Source organism: Taudactylus pleione, unplaced genomic scaffold, assembly GCF_031769625.1.
Source record: "Taudactylus pleione unplaced genomic scaffold, aTauple2 ptg000290l, whole genome shotgun sequence".
In the NCBI taxonomy this organism is placed as follows: domain Eukaryota; kingdom Metazoa; phylum Chordata; class Amphibia; order Anura; family Myobatrachidae; genus Taudactylus; species Taudactylus pleione.
In genome coordinates, this window is record NW_028284692.1 from 3,838,717 (window position 1) to 3,858,360 (window position 19,644).

General features: G+C 44.3%; 1 protein-coding gene across 1 annotated transcript; it reads left to right on the top strand.

Moving 5' to 3' along the window:
* Window positions 1–12,678: 12,678 nt before the first annotated feature.
* Window positions 12,679–18,300, top strand: SUMO2 (small ubiquitin like modifier 2). Its single transcript, XM_088482583.1, has 4 exons — window positions 12,679–12,809; window positions 13,416–13,547; window positions 15,419–15,490; window positions 17,630–18,300. Exons 1-4 carry the CDS (start codon window positions 12,789–12,791, stop codon window positions 17,690–17,692), a joined length of 288 nt encoding a protein of 95 aa, XP_088338709.1. The 5' UTR covers window positions 12,679–12,788; the 3' UTR covers window positions 17,693–18,300.
* Window positions 18,301–19,644: the final 1,344 nt, after the last annotated feature.

Genomic DNA, 19,644 nt, shown 5'->3' on the forward strand with positions numbered 1-19,644 from the left:
AGCATCATTTGGGGGGTGACAGGCTGATTTCCCCAAAAATTACAGTACTTTCCGCTTGTTACAGTATTGCTGGGTGCCTTTTTATGTGTACTTTGAAATTGAATACGGGGTAAAGCGTGCACGCGCGCGATACTTTAACACCTACAAAACAGGTGAAGTCGGCATTAAGTCCGGGCCGCGTTAACTTAACGCGGCTCGGCTCAAATTGAATACGGCTTAAGTGGGGTAAGCCATTGGGCGATGATTTCCCTCAGTTTCTCTAAGAGGCTGTCGGCGGTGTGCCTCTTACTGAAACCGGTGATACACAGCGTATCCTGCCTTGGAACGAGCTGGTGTTTCTGAGATGCTGCTACTGGTGACGCTGCTGTTGTTGCTGCATAAGGCGATACATCTACCCAGTGGGCTGTCACAGTCATATAGTCCTTAGTCTACACAGTTCCGCTTGTCCACATGTCCGTGGTTAAGTGGACATTGGGTACAAACGCATTTTTTAGGACACTTTTTCTGATGTCTCTGTACATTCTCGGTATCGCCTGCCTAGTGAAGTGGAATCTAGATGGGATTTGGTACCGGGGACACACTACCTCCATCAATTGTCTAAATCCCACTGCACTAATGGCAGATACCGGACACACGTCTAACACCAACATAGCTGTCAAGGCCTCAGTTATCCGCTTTGCTTCAGGATGACTGCTTTCGTACTTCATCCTCCTCGCTAAGGACTGTTGGAGGGTCAATTGCTTAGTAAAAGAAGTAGTGGTGTTCCTACTTCCTCTCTGGGATGATGAACGCCTCCCAGCAGCAACATCAGCAGCGGCAGCAGTTGGCATAGCAATGCAGGATCCTCCCGAGGAATCCCGGATAGGAGAGTCAATCATGGCGGTGACATGGCCTGCGGGACTACTTCCGATCCTGACTGAGGAGGAAATTGACGAGGAGGGAGTTGACAGTGTGGTTTGCAGGCGCTTGGATACAACAGGAAAAAGGGATTTCGGTGTCCCTGGACTGCTTACGTAACTTTTTATGAACGTGCTGCAGGTGACGTATAAGGGAGGATGTTCCTAGGTGGTTAACGTCCCTACCCCTACTTATTCCACCTTTACATATGGTACATATGGCAAGACAGTTGTTGTTCGGATTTGGATAGAAATATTTCCAGACCAAATAGGTGGAATGTTTGGTCTTCTGCCAAGGCATGACCGTGATGGGCTTTTTCATCCCACGGACAACTGTCTCCTTCGGTGCCTGATTTAAACAAACCACCTCGTCAACTTCCTCCTCACCGCCAGTTACACCAATATCCTCATCCTGTTGTACTTCAACAGTGACATCTTCAATTTGAATATCAGCAAGTGGACTGTGGGTGCTCCTTCCAGCACTTGCAGAGGGCGTGCAAATGGTGGAAGGTGCCACCTCTTCCCGTCCAGTGTTGGGAAGGTCAGGCATCGCAACCGTCGCCACATTTGGACTCTCTATGGGGATTTGTGGTATCTACTTAGAATTAGAAAGCACAATTCTTTGCTGTGCTTTTGCCAGCTTGACTCGGTTGATTTTTGTAGTGGGAGGAGGGCTTCCATCGTCAAGTGAAGCTGAACCACTAGTCATGAACACAGGGGAGAACCTTAATCGTTCCTTGCCACTCCGTGTTGTAAATGGCATATTGGCAAGTTTACGTTTCTCCTCAGACGATTTAAATTAATTTTTTAAGGTAATTTTCCTGAACTTTGTCATTTAGGATTTTATATGCCCTCTACAATGACATTGGGCATCGGCCTTGGCAGACAACGTTGATGGCATTTCATCGTCTATGTCATGACTAGTGGCAGCAGCTTCAGCACTAGGAGGAAGTGGTTCTTGCTCTTTCCCTATTTTATTTTTATCGGACAAATTTTTGTCCTCCATTTATGTGATATTGATGCACGTGTGGCTAAGGCATACACAAACAGAAAAATATTTTTTACATTTTCTTTTAGGCACTTTGGGGGTTACACCACCCTTCAACAGACGAGCCAGCCGGCCCTTTACTTATGACACAAGCGCACGCTTGGCGCTACTTTGTTGATGCACGTGCGGCTACAGCTCACACAAGTCACAAACACAGAAAAATACTTTTTTATTTTTTTTTCAGGCAATTTGGGATTACACCACCCTTGAACAGACGAATCAGCCGGCACTTTACTTATGACACAGGCGCACGCTTGGCGCAACTTTTTTGATGCACGTTCGGCTACAGCGCACACAAACAGAAAAATATTTTTTTGTTTGCATTTGGGGGAGCACCCCTGATGGACAGAGCACCCCCTGGACAACACTACAGCACTCCTTTAGGACTACAGCCTTTATGGTACACTGCACAACACAGCCCAGCCAGCCCCTATGGACTTTGGAGTGGACACAGCCCCTATGGACGACAACAGCAGCACAACTCCCACCCTCCTGTTTCACTGTCCGCAGCCGGAGTGAAAAATGGTGCCGACGACGGGAACCTTTTATTGAATCCAAAACCCGCGAGAATCCGACAGCGGGATAATATTTTTTTGCCTCGATTTCAGATCCGAGTCAGGCGGGAAAACTCGAATCTGACTCGGAACCGGCTCGGCTCAGGGATTTCTTAAATCCGAACCCGATCATCCCTAATATATATATATAGAGAGAGAGTATGGAAAGTCCTTCCTAAATGTGTGACAGTCCAAAATTAATATAGGGGAGCCATACCAGCTGCCAGTGAGTCCTGGACGGCGATGTTTGTCAGCATTTGGGTGGCAGTTGGCATGGCTCCCTTATTTTAAGTTTTTGTTTTAGTTCGGGCTAATCTGAAAAAACACTGGACGGATTTTGATGCAGTTTTCACTATTCTATAGAGCATTTGTGGAGGAAGGTTTAGGTGTATGAAACATTAATGTATGACAAAAGGGAACTGAGCAGTGACGACTTTAGTGAACAGAAGGGGCAAGAAGCAAAAGATAAAAAACACTTTTTTTGTATATATAATAGTGTTTTATGTGTATAGGTTATATGTTTTAAGGATACTGGATTTAAACCTCTATACGCTCCTGCCTATACCTTCTAAACCTGCCTATATCTTCTAGAATTGACACTATTTGTGTACGCAGTCATGCAGTAAAATAAAAGCCTTCAGACATTGAAATGTATTTCCAATGCACAAAGTATATTATTCAACATAAAAACAGTAGGTTACACGCTGTGATCTAAAGACAATTTAGCGCAAAGAAATTATACAGACCCAAGGTACAGTTATACATACGCACGCGCACTGGGACCAGTTACCGGCATCAACAAGAAACCTCCATCATCAGCAAGAAGACTCTAGATTGGAGTCGGTATGCACATTTATACCCTTACAGGGATAAGCAATATAAAAGTAAAGTTTGGCATGGTTCCATTGGTTCCCAGTGCGGGTGCATCTGTTACAGGACATTTAACAGGTCGATTCAAAGGGACACAGGTCAGTCTCCGACAGCCTTTTGTCTCCTTTTTCCCACCGCATGCAAATCTAAGCTGCTAACATTACAAAGTACATTTTGGTGTTTTAACTCTCTACAGTCCATAAGTTGAGAATGCATGTTGCGATCTTCTCACCGATGACACCGGAAAGCTGTTGAGACAGAGTAGATCAGTACACTACCAAACATGGTTGGCTTATTATGTACTAAACCTTAGCTATCAAATAATCTTTATTTCACAACATTAGTAATAACTGAATAAACTTTGAATATTACACTTTGAAACTATGGAACCTTTTATGTGAGTGTGCAGTGTATAAGTATGAGGGGTTTGGGAAAAGATGCTAGTTAGATTTATGTAGTGAGGACTTTTAACTTGGGGCAGATGTGTACGCTTGCAGCTAATAAACAGCGTTCACATGCAGGATATTATCCATTCGCTAATGTGCGTATTTAATGTGGATATGGGGAGATATGCGTTCGCACGATGCTAATAATATGCGATCGCATGATGCTAATAATAGCATCGCCGTATGTACTTAAGTGTGAGTTTCTCTAAAATGGCGCTGGATGGCCATTCGCAAAATGGCGTCGTGCAGATTCTTATTTTTAAGATGGAGTCTGGTTGCCATTTGCAAGATGGCGTTGCTCCAAGCTAATTTTTACACTGATTCTATCTCAGCCACTAAAGCAGTGTCGACAGTTTTAATATACAAAACTTTATTATATCATACTTCATATCATAATACCCCAGGACAGGCGACCCAGTATTTCAACCTGTGTAACTAGCATGGTTGAATAAGGGTTTAACCTGGGTCGCGGTGCAGTTTGAACTGGTAACCTAGGTCGATTCGACCCGGGTCCTGTTTACAGCATAGCAAGAGCCGGCGCTTGGAGATGATCTCATCTCCAAGCGCCAGCTCAGCACGTGGTGGCCGCAAGTCTGAAAGGAGTCGCACCCGGGATGGACCCGTGTATAAAAACCTGGGTGCGACCCGGATTCACGGTGTGAAAAGGGTATAATTGTACAGAAAATGTTTCAGTCACAGATCTATTATGGTCTGTGATTGTAATATTCTATCAGATTGTACCAGAATAATTCTGACAATGCTCCAAGGTTCTAATCAACAGCCAGACCACTCACAGACAATTTTCGGCTGTTTCCTATAGTAGGGGCCACTGATTGGCTTAAGGCCCTACAAGTGCAGGAACCCTCGTGCATCCTGTCACTGGTGGAGAAGAGCTGTATGTGTATACACATACAGTTCTTTTGTGTCCGAATTGTATCGCGATGTCGGTTTAATATTTAATGCCCAGGGGACCTACTGGAGAAGAGGACCGACTTGCTACTGGAGAAAAGGAACGAACACTCGGGTCAGTAAAGTGTGAGTATGTAATAAATGTATACTTTCTACGATGTGTGTGTACTGTATTTTAATATTTCCTTTATAGGGGGACTATTGGTAGAAGCGGCCTCTTAATGCCTCGGATGCTGGTACTTGCGGGGGAGGCTTGTTGGTGGGGCCTACAGTATAGTCCCCCTGTAAAAGACAATATTACTTTATATATATTTACCACTATCAACTCTACACCCACCAGCCAGGGACGCGGAGGATAGCCCCGGAACAGGGGTTACCTGGAGAGGGGGGATTTCCCCAGGAATCCTTGGACTGGGCTGACTAGTGTGGGGTGATTAATGCTTTGGTCGGGGGACCCTATGAAGTGTGTCTCTCGGCTGTGGCATTACACCCCCGCTAGTAAGAGCCCGGTTTTGGTTGTGCAAAATATGGGGGAACCCTACTCATTTTGCCCCCCACATTTTGACAGCCAGGACCGGATGGCTCACAGAGCCCGGTGCTGTTTGTACTTTTTTTTTCAACAGTTTTATAGACATAAATACACAAGAAGCATGCTAACATCACTAGCATAAAGCAGGTCTATTATTTGTTTGATTTTGTGTTCGATTTTATAGATGATTTTATGTTCGATTTTGAAGTGCACACCCAAAACCAAACATTAAATCACTGATCAATATCAAATCACATCGAATTTGATTTTGAAATAGAGCTCAAAATTAAATTTTTATAAATATGGGATTTTGACAGTGATATCTACATTTGAATTGATTTCAGGTGAGTTAAATCGAACATAACATCGAATACAAAATCAAAGTTTTGTAAATATACCCCTTTGTTTTAGAAACCGATGACTGTAAATATTCTACATCTAAATCTTCACTCCATATGATTTGGTTTAGATCAGGACTTGACAAATTCCGGTCGCCATGGCGACTAAGATTTTAGTCCTGACGAGAAAGTTTTCCAAGGATCAGGTACTAATAAAGCTAGTTGATAAAGGGGGAAAAAAACTGTCCTTCAGAGGGGATTACAGCCTTGAGTGGGCGGGACGTTGCATGTCTGTCACATGAGGATAGTGGAGTGCATGCCCGCCACATCTAATCAATGTGGCTCTGCCTCCTCTTTTCTGCCTGAAAAATGCAGCAAAGTGGGTGGCTGTCCGGGGTCCGGATCTTCTCGCTGCAGCACTGTCAGCACAATGAAGGAGGAGTGTGATCCCCGGGGGAGCTGGATACTACCGGTGCAGAAGAAGCTTCTTGATCGGATGCCGCTGAGGAGGGTCATCATAACGTCATGATGCACGGTAATAACGTTTAGCTGCTGAAATTGATATAGCAATTGTAGAAAGCTCTACTATGTGGCATAATATGTATTTAGTCCTACTGTGTGGCATAATATGTATTGGTCCTACTGTGTGGCATAATATGTATTTGGTCCTACTGTGTGGCATAATATTATTTGGTCCTACTGTGTGGCATAATATGTATTTTGGTCCTTATTGTATGGCATAATGCATATTTGGTCACTACTGTGTGGCATAATGTGTATTTAGGGCCTGATTCAGACCCGCTCACAGGCGCATAGCATAGAATGTTGATCGACAGCTCGCTCCGTTTTGTAGGCGTGGCCGGGGGGTGGCTTCACAAACGGAGGCGTTCCCAAGCGAACACCTGCCGTTTGTGGGCGGCCCCACTGACATCACCAGTGAGAGAGTTCCGGCTCTATTAGAGCCAGAAGCTCTCTGGGGCTTGCGGCCACGAGACCCTACCACAAGGGTCTCGTCGCAAGCCCGATGGTCACGATGGTCTTGACCATCGTGACCATCATCCTGGCCGCTCGCAATAGCTGTGGGTGGTCACCCACAGCTATGCGAGCGGCCAGGAGGCCGCAACTAAAAAAAACCAGCGCCCGTCCTGATCAGAGCGAGCGCTCGCTTTTTGCGAGCACCTCTGAATCAGGCCCTTAGTCCCTACTGTGTGGCATAATATGTATTTGGTCCCTACTGTGTGGCAAAATATGTATGTGGTCCTACTATGTGGCATAATATGTATTTGATCCCTACAGTGTGGCATAATATGTATTTTGGTACTTATTGTGTGGCATAATATGTATTTGGTCCTACTGTGTGGCATAATATGTATTTGGTCCTACTGTGTGACATAATGTGTATTTGGACCCTACTGTATGGCATAATATGTATTTAGTCCATACTGTGTGGCATAATGTGTATTTAGTCCCTACTGTGGCATAATTTGTATTTAGTCCCTACTGTGTGGCATAATATGTATTTGGTCCTACTGTGTGTCATAATGTGTATTTGGTCCCTACTGTGTGGCAAAATATGTATTTGGTCCTACTATGTGGCATAATATATATTTGGTCCTACTGTGTGGCATAATATGTATTTGGTCTTACTGTGTGGTATAATATGTATGGTGAAGAGGCATGTGTAGTGATTTAATATCATGTGGGGTGGTTGAGGGGCACTGAATGGGCATGTGTGGTGGTCTATACAAGCTCATATATTTTGGTCATGGACAATGGTCTGGCTCCTAAACTTTTAAGATGGCTCCTAGATTTTACAAAAATTTGTCGAGACCTGATTTAGATGGAGTGAATATTTGGAGAAGGGCGTCCCTTTGTTTACAGCAAAGCTATAGACCTTGATGTTTTACATTCAACTGATTCTGAAACTCATTGATTTCTGACCAGTGTTTTCTCATTTTGTTGTTTGTGTACATACTATGGCTATCTATTGTAGTCCTAGACTATGCCCCCTCCCCTTTATTTTATTAGCGATCCTGTTTTGTTCATCCCCTTTTCTCTTCTGTAGCCCCATTTATTGTGATTATACTCAATAAAAACTATTTGGAAAAAAGAAATTAAGCATTATAAGCTGTATAATAGTACCACTGATGCATGAAAGTGTCCAGATATGTTTTATATGGCACTATGCTACATACCTTACGATTCGACCTGACGGTATCAGCGCACTCAGTGGGGAGCTGTCAGGAACTGCAAACCCCATGAACTTTCCCGTGGAGATTAATCCCAGTGGCCCGTAAAGGGGTTGCTGCACAAGTGGGAGGTGTACTGTAAGAAAGTGCCACCAGAGATGGAGATGCACGTGACCTGGTGATACAATAGAACAGGAGGTAAGAGGATGAGATGCTAACGGAGCCGCTAGGGAAGGGAGGCAGAGTACTTGGGAATGGGCATAATGTCAAGAGAGAAGAGAAGGAAATTTTAAATGAAAGTGGGAAAAAAAGGATAGAAGCAAAAAGGGAATCGGTATGTAATGCCGGCTGTCGGGATGCCTCCTGTCAAAATACAGACAGCGGCACCCCGATGGTTGGTATCCCAACAGGGGTCGGGTATATATACTTACCCTACTCCCTCTAACCCTCTCCGTTAGAGCCTGAACCTAAGACTCCCCCCTCCGTGTCTAAACCTAACCCTCTCCCAGTTTTGCCTAACCCTCCCCCAGTGGTGCCTAACCCATCCTTCTTAGGGGTGCCTAACCCTAACCTCCCCCGACACCTAACCCTGCTATGCTACCTAAACCTAACCCTTCCCCCCCCCCTCCCCGCGGCTAACAGCTAAGGGCTCCCTGGACTTACCTTGTTCGGGCTGGCGTCCTTCTAGATTCCGGCGTCGGGATTAAGATAGGCGTCAGTATTTTGATACCTATCTTAACTCCCATGTTTGACTTTGAGCGTCGGCATGCCGTCCGCTGGTCTGATAGCTACATCCCGCAAAAAGATTAGTAAATAATGAAGACAGGAATGGCTACACAAAGCTATGATGTGAGGTCACTGCCTGACAATGGGAGGAGCCAGGACTGGAAGTGGGAGGAGGAATGAGTGGAGAAATCAGGATTACTTTTTAAACTACCGCCTCTAAAAGAAAAGTCTAGATACGCCCGATTCCCAATTGTACCCAAAATATTTCAGCAGGACAGTCCACTCACAATGAAACTACGCTGCCTAAATCAGGACTGTTGGGAGGTATGTTTACACAGATCTTCAAATAAGCTACAATGCATAAACTTGGCACCTAGATGTACAGCATGTAAGTTTGATGATGATGATTGTTGCATATTTGCTCCAGACACATATATAGGCTATGGTTGCATGATTATAACGTGTGCATCTCAAAATACTGAAGTGGAGACTCTATATGGGCAAGAAGGCACCATTCTAGCCACTTCTCTAGTAAATTGTGCAGGAAAAGTGTATAATGCAGCATGCGCAGTAGGGGGTGAAGCCATGATGGCGTGAATTGCATTGCTACACTCCCCGCACTTGCCCTATTGAATCTGTCACCATAGGGTTAACATTGTAACTGGTGATTTCTGCATGCAAAACAAGAGTCTGTACAGACACTTGTAACACAGTGAGAAACATACCTTGAAGATAAATCAATAAATCATGGTGTTGTCTGTAACACAGAGTGGGCACACACCGTCATGGGCTAAATAACAGTTTGTTAGTACCAGATCATGGGGAGCTTTGTATGCAGAATATATAGTATATAGAAGGGCTTCTTCTCTGTGGTAATGGTATTCGGCTAAGACAGTGGTATGACATATATCTGTGCTTAGTACTTCTGCATTGTGATTGACCATCAATTTTCTTAGCAACATGTGTGAAGAGTCCCCCTCAGATGATTTGCAGGTATAAAAGGACATATTTTAAAGATCTTTACACTTAACTGCTGAGTATTTTCTTATTACTTATAATTGATTCTTGCTTATAATTGATTCTTGTTCAGTTATCATTCTTTTGACTTGCATGCTGTTTTTGGTAACATCACTTATATGCACCAATAAACAGCATTTTTATATCTTTATATAATACTGAGTATCAGAGTATATTTACTGATTGACATAGAATCATTTAGCTGACACTTGTCAATTCAAAGTGGCCAAGGGTTACCATCTACCCTCTGGAAAAAAACATAAAATAGGCAAATAGGCAGGGTAGCTGTTGCATTTTTGCTACTTCACAAACAGGACATCTTTACTTTCAGCTGTGGGTAAACACTACTTGACGATATGTCGTCTGATCCCGCGGATTGAAGCAACATATCGGGGTCTTCTTCTAGTACTTGTTCTGCTGCAGGGCTGACAGGGGATGTCGCTAACAATACTAGGCTTCAGAATGCAGCATGACATGTAGCTCCCCCCAGTCGGACTCAGCATGTGTATGCACTTGCCGCATGCAGGGTCCCGGCGATGTCGTGCTGGGTACACATCGTGTAGTGTATGCACAGCTTTAGTTAGGCGAAGTGTCCTGAGCGTTAGCACACACGCTAAACATTCTAGTGTACTGTAGGGATGGCCATTGGCCATCAATGATTTCAAAACATTGATAGTAGCCACCCAATGATAACTAGTTTTGCCATCGATGGCAGAGAACCAATGTTTATCCGCCATCGATGGATGAGTGGGAGCCAAATTTTTTTTTCTTTGACAGAACGGAGCTTAGCTACACCCCTGGTGGACACTTACACCCCTTTTACAGCGGAGCTAAAACCCGGGTTATTGCAGGGTTAACCAGGGCAGTTCCTTGGTGTAAAAGGGGTGAGGGTTGGATCGCCGGTTCGACCCGGCAATCCAACCCAGGTAAATAGCAGGGTTTAACACGGGCATAGCCCGTGAAACCCTGCTGTGTGTACGGTGCACTCTGGTTCTTGATGACCTGCAGTGCGCCGCAAGCCGGCCGATTGGTCCGGCTTCAGTGGCGCTTGGAGATGACGTCATCTCCAAGCGTCCACTTTCACGCCGGAAAAGCCGGGGCTATGCAGACCCGACTGCGGTGTGAACGTCGCCGACTCGGGAATTTCCCGAGTTGGCGCAGGCTAATTCCGGCTCTGATCCGGATAGGAACCCTGCTCCAACTCTGGGTCAAACCCGGAATTTTGGTGGAAAAGGGGTAAAGCCCTCCCCCATTTTTGATTGGCTCGCAGCCCGCCGTGCCCCCAGGAGCGGTCACTATGAAGGGGGTGCAAATCATTGATGGTTCAACATAGATGGTTTTTGTGCCATTGATGGTAATCACCGATGGGCCCATTGATGGACACCCCAGCGATGGCCATCCCTAGTGCACTGAGGCCCTGATTCAGACCCGCTCGCTGGTCTGAAGGGCGTTTTTTTTTTTTAGTCCGGCCTTCTGGCCGCTCGCTAAGCTGTGGGTGACCACCCACAGCTTTTGCGAGCGGCCAGGTGATGGTTGCGACCGTCGGGCTTGCGACGAAACTCTTATGGTAGGGTCTCGTCTGCTGCAAGCCCCAGTGGGCTTCCAGCTCTAATAGAGCCGGAAGCTCACTACTGACATCACTGAACGCCTCCGTTTGACCAGCCACCCCCCCTCCCTGCCTACAAAACGGGGCGAGCTGTCGATCAACATCGTCAGCTGCCCCATTTGTAGTGAGCCCCGGAGCGAATTTGTCACTCGCTCCGGGGCTCGCGCACGCCGCTTGCGAGCGGGTCTGAATCAGGCCCTGAGTGTACGTTGTGTAATGTGTTGTGGTTTATACAACCATTTAAATACTAATAACAATAGCCCCATTTACCCCTGCCAGCAGCTCACTCTCCTCATTGTCTATACACAGGACCTGAATCAGAGATGGATGGAATTGCACTGCCGCACACAAGCGGCTGTGCAATTCCGTCCATTTAAAATGCAAATGCAGAAGGAGGTGTCAGACACCTCCTTGCTGCATCTACGTGATCGCAGCACCGCCCGGGTTCACCATTGGTACAATCGCAACCATCATTCGCGATTGTTGTCCCTGCGGTCAGACTGCAGTAGCTTAAGCTTACTACAGCCTGACCGGGTCCTGGCAGCTTGCGAGGCACCCTGACCTAGTCCTTCCCGGAAAACGGGGGCAACATGCCCCGTGTCCGGGAACGCTGCCTAGGAACACCACCGCTCCACCTACTAAATCTTGCAGCCTGACGATCAGGCTGTGGCTGTGAAGCTCTGCGAGCAAACTCGCAGATGGAGGGTTGCACATGTGCAGTACACCTCCTGTGCATGCTCAGTCCTCCCATTATCGGGAGATGTGCGCTAACCATCGGGTTAGCGTGCATATTTGATTCAGGCCCACAGTCCACTAGCAGCGTACACACTTGGCGATATTAATGAGCGATTTAACGATTACAACATCGTAATTGTTCAATCACTCATTAATCATGCACAAATTGTGCACAGTAATGTCGGAAATGACAAGCGATGCGCGCTCCCATTGGTCATTTCCGACATCATCGCCTGAACATGCAGGTCAATCTGCTGATAAGGACAGATTGGCCATGTTTAAGGATGAGGGAGGGTGACTACACTGAACGACATATCGTTCAGTGTAGGCACTACAGGGGAGCAGGAACGACTGTACGATTACGGTGTCGTACTCTTTCCTAATCGCCAATTGTGTACACTGCTTAACGGCGCACATCCACTTGCCACTTTCTATGAGCAATTGAACGTTAATGTCACTAACGACCAGCAATACGCGCTCCCATTGGTCGTTTCGACATCAATCATCGCCCGAACATCCTGGTCAACCTGACGATAACATCAGGTTGAGCATGTAAAGGGACGATTGATGTGTAGGCACAGCACAGACTGAAACGACTGCACAATTACAATGTCGTAGTAATCGTGCAGTCGTTTCAAAGTCTGCTAGTGAATGTGCCCTATATAATCTTCTGGATGAGGATGCTACAATACACGACCTAATTACCCCCCTCCCAATGCATGCGCGCCCCCGCCGCCACGTGCTCCTCAGAGCGGGCTTCTTCGTCGCGCAAGGGGCGTGTCCACGCGGGACCGCGCACGTACGTCGCGCTTCATAACCATCGTGCGTGCGCGCTCCCAGCACACGACCCGCGCGGGTTCAGGCTCTTTGTGAGTAGGAGGAGGCGGCACCACCGAGAGCACCGGATACCGGCGTCAGAACCAGCATGGCGGACGATAAACCAAAGGTACTGTCTTGGGGGGTTGTAAATGGGGCTGGCGGGGAGGTGCCGCGGGCTTGTGTTCACCGCCAGGAGGCCCTGAGGGAATGGCGATGCTGGGAGTAGCGCAGAGGCCTGTGTGTTTGTGGGGGGTAATGCACGGCGGGGAGTGGGGTGCGGGAAGATGATACCCTTGTGTGGGGTAAATCAGCGGCTCGGTTAGCTCCCTGGCTCCATCAGTGACTTGGATGTGATGTTGGCGGGTGATGCTGTGGACGGGGGAGCTATACGTATGTGCAAGTGCTCTGTGCTGTAGGTCCCATGTGCAGAGACTGGGCTACATGGGGCTTACACGCTATCTGTGTGCGGCCCGGGGCTATGTATCATGTAATGTCCTTATGAACATTCAGTGTAACTAGATCCAATGGGGCAAATCTTGGGCACCTAATACGAAAATAATTAGCCTCAATTTTTAGGATTCATATTTTAATATACATGAGTGCATACCTGCAAAGCTTTCACGTCAACAGCCTTTTTTTTATTATTTTGGTATGTGTGCTGTTTGCTCTCCTTTGGGATTGAGGTATTCTTGCACTGTAGGATGGATGCTACTAAACTCTTTCCATGTTGCAGGAAGGTGTGAAGACTGAGAACAATGATCACATTAACCTGAAGGTGGCTGGCCAGGATGGCTCAGTGGTGCAGTTCAAAATCAAGAAACATACGCCACTCAACAAGCTTATGAAGGCTTATTGTGAACGACAGGCAAGTATTTAAATTGCTGCTACTTCTCGGTGCAGATACCCAAGTCTTGCTGTACACTGTACACTGTTTTGAGAAGTATTTCCATCTATATTGCCCCTGTATCAGTAAATTCAGAATTTGATAGGTTTCCTGCATTGTTCTCTATTGAACTTAATGGTTCATACACACGGTACAACCTGCACAACCAATGATATCGCTGATAGATTTCCCTTCAACTTTCTGTAGTGCAGGAAAAACTATTTTGGTTGTACACACTGATGGATATCTATGATAGATATTTCAGTGAAGTCGTCTCACCATGTAAATCGTGTTGATCCACTAGCAGACATAGAAACGACTGCACGATTACGTCATTGTAATTGTGCAGTTGTTTCACAGTCTGGTGCTGTGCCTACACTGAATGTTCAGGGTAGGCACATCAATCATCCCATAACATGCTCAACCTGAAGTTATCGTCAGGTTGACCAGCATGTTCGGGCGATGATTGCTCTGTTATCGGCTAGTGGATAAGCGGCATAAGTTGGACTGCATGTACGGAAGACCAAATATATAGTTATTGTCCATGCGGGAACACAGTTGGTCGATATCAGGTTGGTGAATGCAAAAAAAGTGGTGGTTATCGTTCATTAAAATTGGACTGTGTGTATGCATCATTAGACTACTATATAAAGTACACTTTTTCTGGATGGGGTGGAATGTGTGACCACACACCTATGCATCCTGTTAGCATCAGAGTGGTGTATTTTGTGAAAATTAAATGTTATGCAGGTAACAATATTGCTTCCTCCAGTTAACATTATGGAGTATATATAGGGTTTGTGTTAAAAAAAAAAAAAAAAAAATCTCTTATTTGTAAATACATTTATATAGGGCCATATATTGTGAACTTTTTCAGAAAAAATTTAGACCATACAATATCAATTTATTTTTCCAAACTTTTTACAGCTAATAGTGTAAAGCGGCCCATACACTGTGCAATAGGCTCCGCGACAGGGGATCCGTATCGACATATCGGGTGGCCGACCGCCAACGTGCTGGCTCCCACCCACATAGCACTGCGTGGGATCGCACTTCACATCCCCTGATCGACTGAACCTGCAGTAAGAATAGGAGGTGCGATGTATGACCCCATGGATGCGTGCTCGGTCCAACATCATTCCCATACACGGTGCAGTATAGCAGCTAATCCGTCGGATCGGCTGTTTTATCGCACCGTGTATGGCCCGCATTCGAGTAACTACCTCGTATACTAAATTGCTAGTGGTAGATGATCAGTTTTGTTTTCAAGACTTCCTTACTTTCAGAAGCCTAATGACTTGCTCCATTGTTTGTATACACACTGAAGGAAATTAATTGCCCAGATAGTTTAGGTGAGTTGAAATTCCCAGGATATATTTTCTGTGAAATGTCTGCACAATTGTCATAATGTTTATCATTGTTGCCTCACAGCATGTGGATACTTGAGTTTAATTACTGAACAAGTCACTGTGTGGAGTTTGTATCTTCACCCCTTGTTAGTGAGTTTCCTCTCACACTCCCAAAACATATGGTTTAGGTTAATTGGCTTCTGACTAAAAAAAAATCCCTAGTGTTAGTGTGCCTGTGCTAAGGAATATAGATTACAAGCTCCACTGCGACAGGGACTGATGTAAGTGAAATATTCTGTATGAAACACTGTGTAATAAGTGTGTATAAATAATTTAATGAGTTTTGAAACCTCAGCGTAAGTGTGAATTACCCTTTTTTTTTTTTTTTTTTTTTTTTTTTTTTTTTTTATATTTAAGTCTATAATTGGTAGTGTTTTTTTATGGGGGTGGATTTGTTGCGCTATATATATAAATGCTAAACTGATATCTATTTATTTTCCCTAGGGGTTGTCAATGAGGCAAATTAGATTCCGATTTGATGGGCAGCCTATCAATGAGACGGACACACCAGCACAGGTAACCATGTTGGATAGTTATTAAAAATGCCCCTTAAGGAGCGTACACACGGTCAGATTTGTCAGATTTGTCAGATGAACGACTGAACGACTAAACCATTTGAACGATTTGGACGATTTGACCAAAGTTTTGAAAGATTTGAAGGATTGAACGATTTTTGACTGCATTAAAATGAATGGAATCGTCCAAGTCTGACTGCAAACCCATCAGATGTCAGATATCGTTATCTGACAAACGGGAACGCGCATCGTTGATCGTCCATCGTTCAGGCATGTCAGATATGAACGATTTTCCTTCAGATATGAACGACTGAACGATTTTTAAATCGTTATCGTCCATATCTGAAGAAAAAATCTGATCGTGTGTATGCACCATTAACATGATATTTGTAATGAGTGATATTCTTGTTGATCTTAAATGGTGCTCCAACCAGTCGGCTCCTAACTCCTTTTTCAAACACATGACAGGAGCTGATTGGAGCACCATTTAAGATTAGTAACGAGTGATAACAAGAATATCACTAATTATTGAATATGCCCCTATGTTTCTCAGCGCTGATAGCATGGTGTACATTAAATGGCAACATCACCTGTAGACTGTCAGACTCGACACTGGATCTGTTCTGTAACTGTCTTGATACCATTGTTTATTCCAACATAGATTACTAGAATATAACTATTGGATGACAGTGCAAAGTTGCCCAGAATTGTGTGTATCACATGAACAAGTGCTGTCATTGGACAGCAATATTAGGCTTACTTTGATCATGGCTGATAACAAATTGCACTCCCCAGCTATTGTGGATTGCAAGGTTATGGTGCTTTCCCATATGGCAGAGGTTCCCAAACTCCACTATTACAGTCCAGGTTTTGATGAAATATATGCCTCTGCACAGGCAAGTTGGGCCACAGGCCAATCAAAAATGGGGCTGGGGCTAAGCTCCATCCTGTCAATGGGAGAAAAATATTGTCTCCCACTCATCCATCGATGGCAGAGAACCACTGTTTATCTGCCTTCGATGGCAAAACTAGTTAGCCACGACGTACCATCAATGTTTTAAACTCTTATGGCCATCCCCTACTCCATAGGGATGGACATCGGATGCCCGCTATCAAATGATGGCTGGGCTTCCAACATCAAAACTTTTGATGTGATGGTATGTAACCATCGCATCAAGTGTTCAATTAAAAAAACTAATTTTAATGGCGCATGTGCAAAAGACCCTTCTTGCGCAATAGCCCTATGATTACCATTTGATGGCTGCAAACATCAGATTGTACTATTTTTTTACCTTTCGATGGCAACAATCACAAGAAAAACATTGATGGTCAGCAAGCATCGGCTGTCGTTGTCCGTCCCTACTACTTGCCTGGCATCTGCTGGGGGCTGATCACACATGTCCCCGGTGGCTCCTTTTCACTGAAACCGCCGTGTAATCACTAAGGAAAGGGGGGAAGGGGACTTTTCACACACATCCCTCTCTTCTCTCTGCAGCCGCCGGGGACATGCAGGATCAGCTCTGCCACCCAGTGATTACCTGGCGGCTGTAGTCATGAAAAGCAACAGTCAGGCACATTTAAGACCAAGACATAGGAGCAGCTGCTGGATGGCAGGGGGTGTGCCTGGCTTTCGGAAAGGATCTGGAGGTGCAGCCCCTCTAATATTGGCGGCTGCTGTTTCAGCACCTGCCCAGTGGGCTTTTATGACTGGTATCATCAGATGCGACCATGTCAGGGAAAACCCAGCCTGGTGTGGTTGCATCTGATGCGACCGTGCCAGGCAAGTGGTTAAACTGTCAATATAACTACAAATGGTCAGTGGGGGCATGGTGTGTTTAATGCTATACCATTGTGCATCATGCCCTCATGTAAGTACCATTTGGGCCCCTGGTTATTCGTCAAGAAGTATTTAAGGTTGTTTATTTTTTTTTCTAGCTAATGTTGCCTGATAGAATATGCAATAAAATCATAGCACGCAATCAGCAGTTGGCTTTTCAGTCTAGCTCAAATTTGCAAGAAGCTTGGACATATGCTTTCATAGTGCTGTTTAGTAGTTTTAGTAAATACTCAATGTAATGTGAAGGTGGCTTTAAATATATAGAAAAATTACACTTCCTAAATTTATTTTTGATTTCCTTAGTTGGAAATGGAGGACGAAGATACAATTGATGTTTTCCAGCAGCAGACGGGAGGAAACTTCTAGAACATGTTTATTGCCCAACCTCACCCACAGGCTCCACTGTTATATTTCCTGACTATGTTCTCCTCCATCCCCCTTCCCGTATTGTACATAAACATAGGGTGGATGTGTGTATGTTATTCTAGGGGTTAATTCTTGCTTGTTTTGTTCTCTTGGGTTTTTTGTTTTACATTTATTATGATTTTGGACCAAGTTATTCTAAGATGGTGGGTGCTTTGCACAGTCCCCCACCTTAATCTGTATTTTGATCTATTTTGTTCAACTTTTATTCCAGTAAATTATTTTGCTCTGTTCTTTTACAAACCCACCCAGTGCTGTAAAATCCAGAGACCTAATTTATACTGGCTGGGTAATCCCAACACTGCAATTTACAGGCACCTCCAGCAGCTAATGGGTTATCATATGTATGGGAGCAAACCCTCCTTACAATTGGGGTATAATTTTTTTTTTTTTTTATCAACTGTTAACAATTTTATATCTTTTTGTATGTAGCTGTTACATGTAGCTGGGTGCATAACTAGGAATGATGTAAAAAAAAAAAGAATCCACATTTTAGGTAGAAATTCCCTTTCCGACATGTCGTTGTTTAAATAAATCTTGTTTAAAATAAATTAAGTTTTTGCTTCTTTATGAACAGCCAATGTGGAATTGGATAAAGACTATTATACAATTATCCAGAGCATTGATGACCGGTGACTGATGCTTTGAAACAAATGCTTCTATTGGCTACCTTGTTTGGTAGGGGTACTGTGACTACATCATTGAGAGGTGTCCATAAGCTAACTTTCACTACACAGATGTTCTCAAATCCAGTCCTCAGGTACCGCCAACCAGGGCCGTAACTAAGGTGGTGCAACCTTATTTTATCCCCAGCATTTCCTGGCCTCTCCTATCTCTTCCCTGGCCCTTTGCATGAGGCCAGTGCCCTTTTTCAGGTGCGCTATATTGTATATCTATTTAAAAAATGGGGTGGGGTGGACTGCCAATTCTCTCTGGCACAGAGCACCAAATAGTCTCTGCCGCCAACAGATCATGTTTTGTGGATTTCTTTAATCTTGAATAGGTGAGTTAATCTATTTTGTTGGGTCAGTAATTATCTCATTTGTTTCCACCGATAGAAATCCTCAAAACATGACCTGCCGGGAAAACTTGAGCTTCAGAAGTACTGCATTATGCATAACTTGTTTGTACATAAAATTTTTCCTCTGTCCAGGTCGTGTGTTAAGATGGCCAAATACCTTAAGATTATCGAACCATCTAACTAGTTGACTGGTTGGAGCAAAAATCTGGTAAACTATGGGAGCAAATATCAATCGACCATTTGCTCTCAAACATTGGAAAACGGACACATACGATTGTTCACACAAATTGATTAAATCAGTTTGGTTTGGCCAATTCAGTTTATAATCTGCAGATTTTTGACCATGTATAGATCTGATGTAGGGTAACAGGACCACTAGAGTGGTATATTCTGGGTTTGATGGACACCAAAAAAGATTATGCCTGTCAAAATTTGATCTTAATATACATTGAGTTAACTGTTTGCACTTTTTCAAAGACAATACTTCACCCTGTGTCTGGAAATGCTCAAACTCAATAGTTTACAAACACAAATGGATATGTTGGCTAAATAAAATCCTATAAATTGAGAATTTACAAATAAACACACATCGGGACTTATTTGTTTTAAACACACTTTTCTATTTTGTAACGTCACAGGATACATTTGTGTTCTACAATTACTCTACTCTTTTGCAAAACAAGTTTTTACTGTTAGGTTTTCATAACACTGCACCTGCTGTAGCTAAACTGCTTGAAGTGCCATTTTAAGATGCACGTGAAAAATGAAGGGATTAATATACCTAAAATTGACGTATACACAAACATGGCATAACTACAGGGTGTTTCACTTGCTATTGGCCCCAAAGTTTTCCTTTACTTTAAAAAAGTTATTT

Coding starts and splice junctions, on each gene's coding strand:
- SUMO2 (XM_088482583.1), top strand. CDS start 12,789: ATGGCGGACGATAAACCAAAG. Junction 12,810..13,415: donor TGGCGGACGATAAACCAAAG/GTACTGTCTTGG, acceptor TCCATGTTGCAG/GAAGGTGTGAAGACTGAGAA. Junction 15,491..17,629: donor AGACGGACACACCAGCACAG/GTAACCATGTTG, acceptor TGATTTCCTTAG/TTGGAAATGGAGGACGAAGA.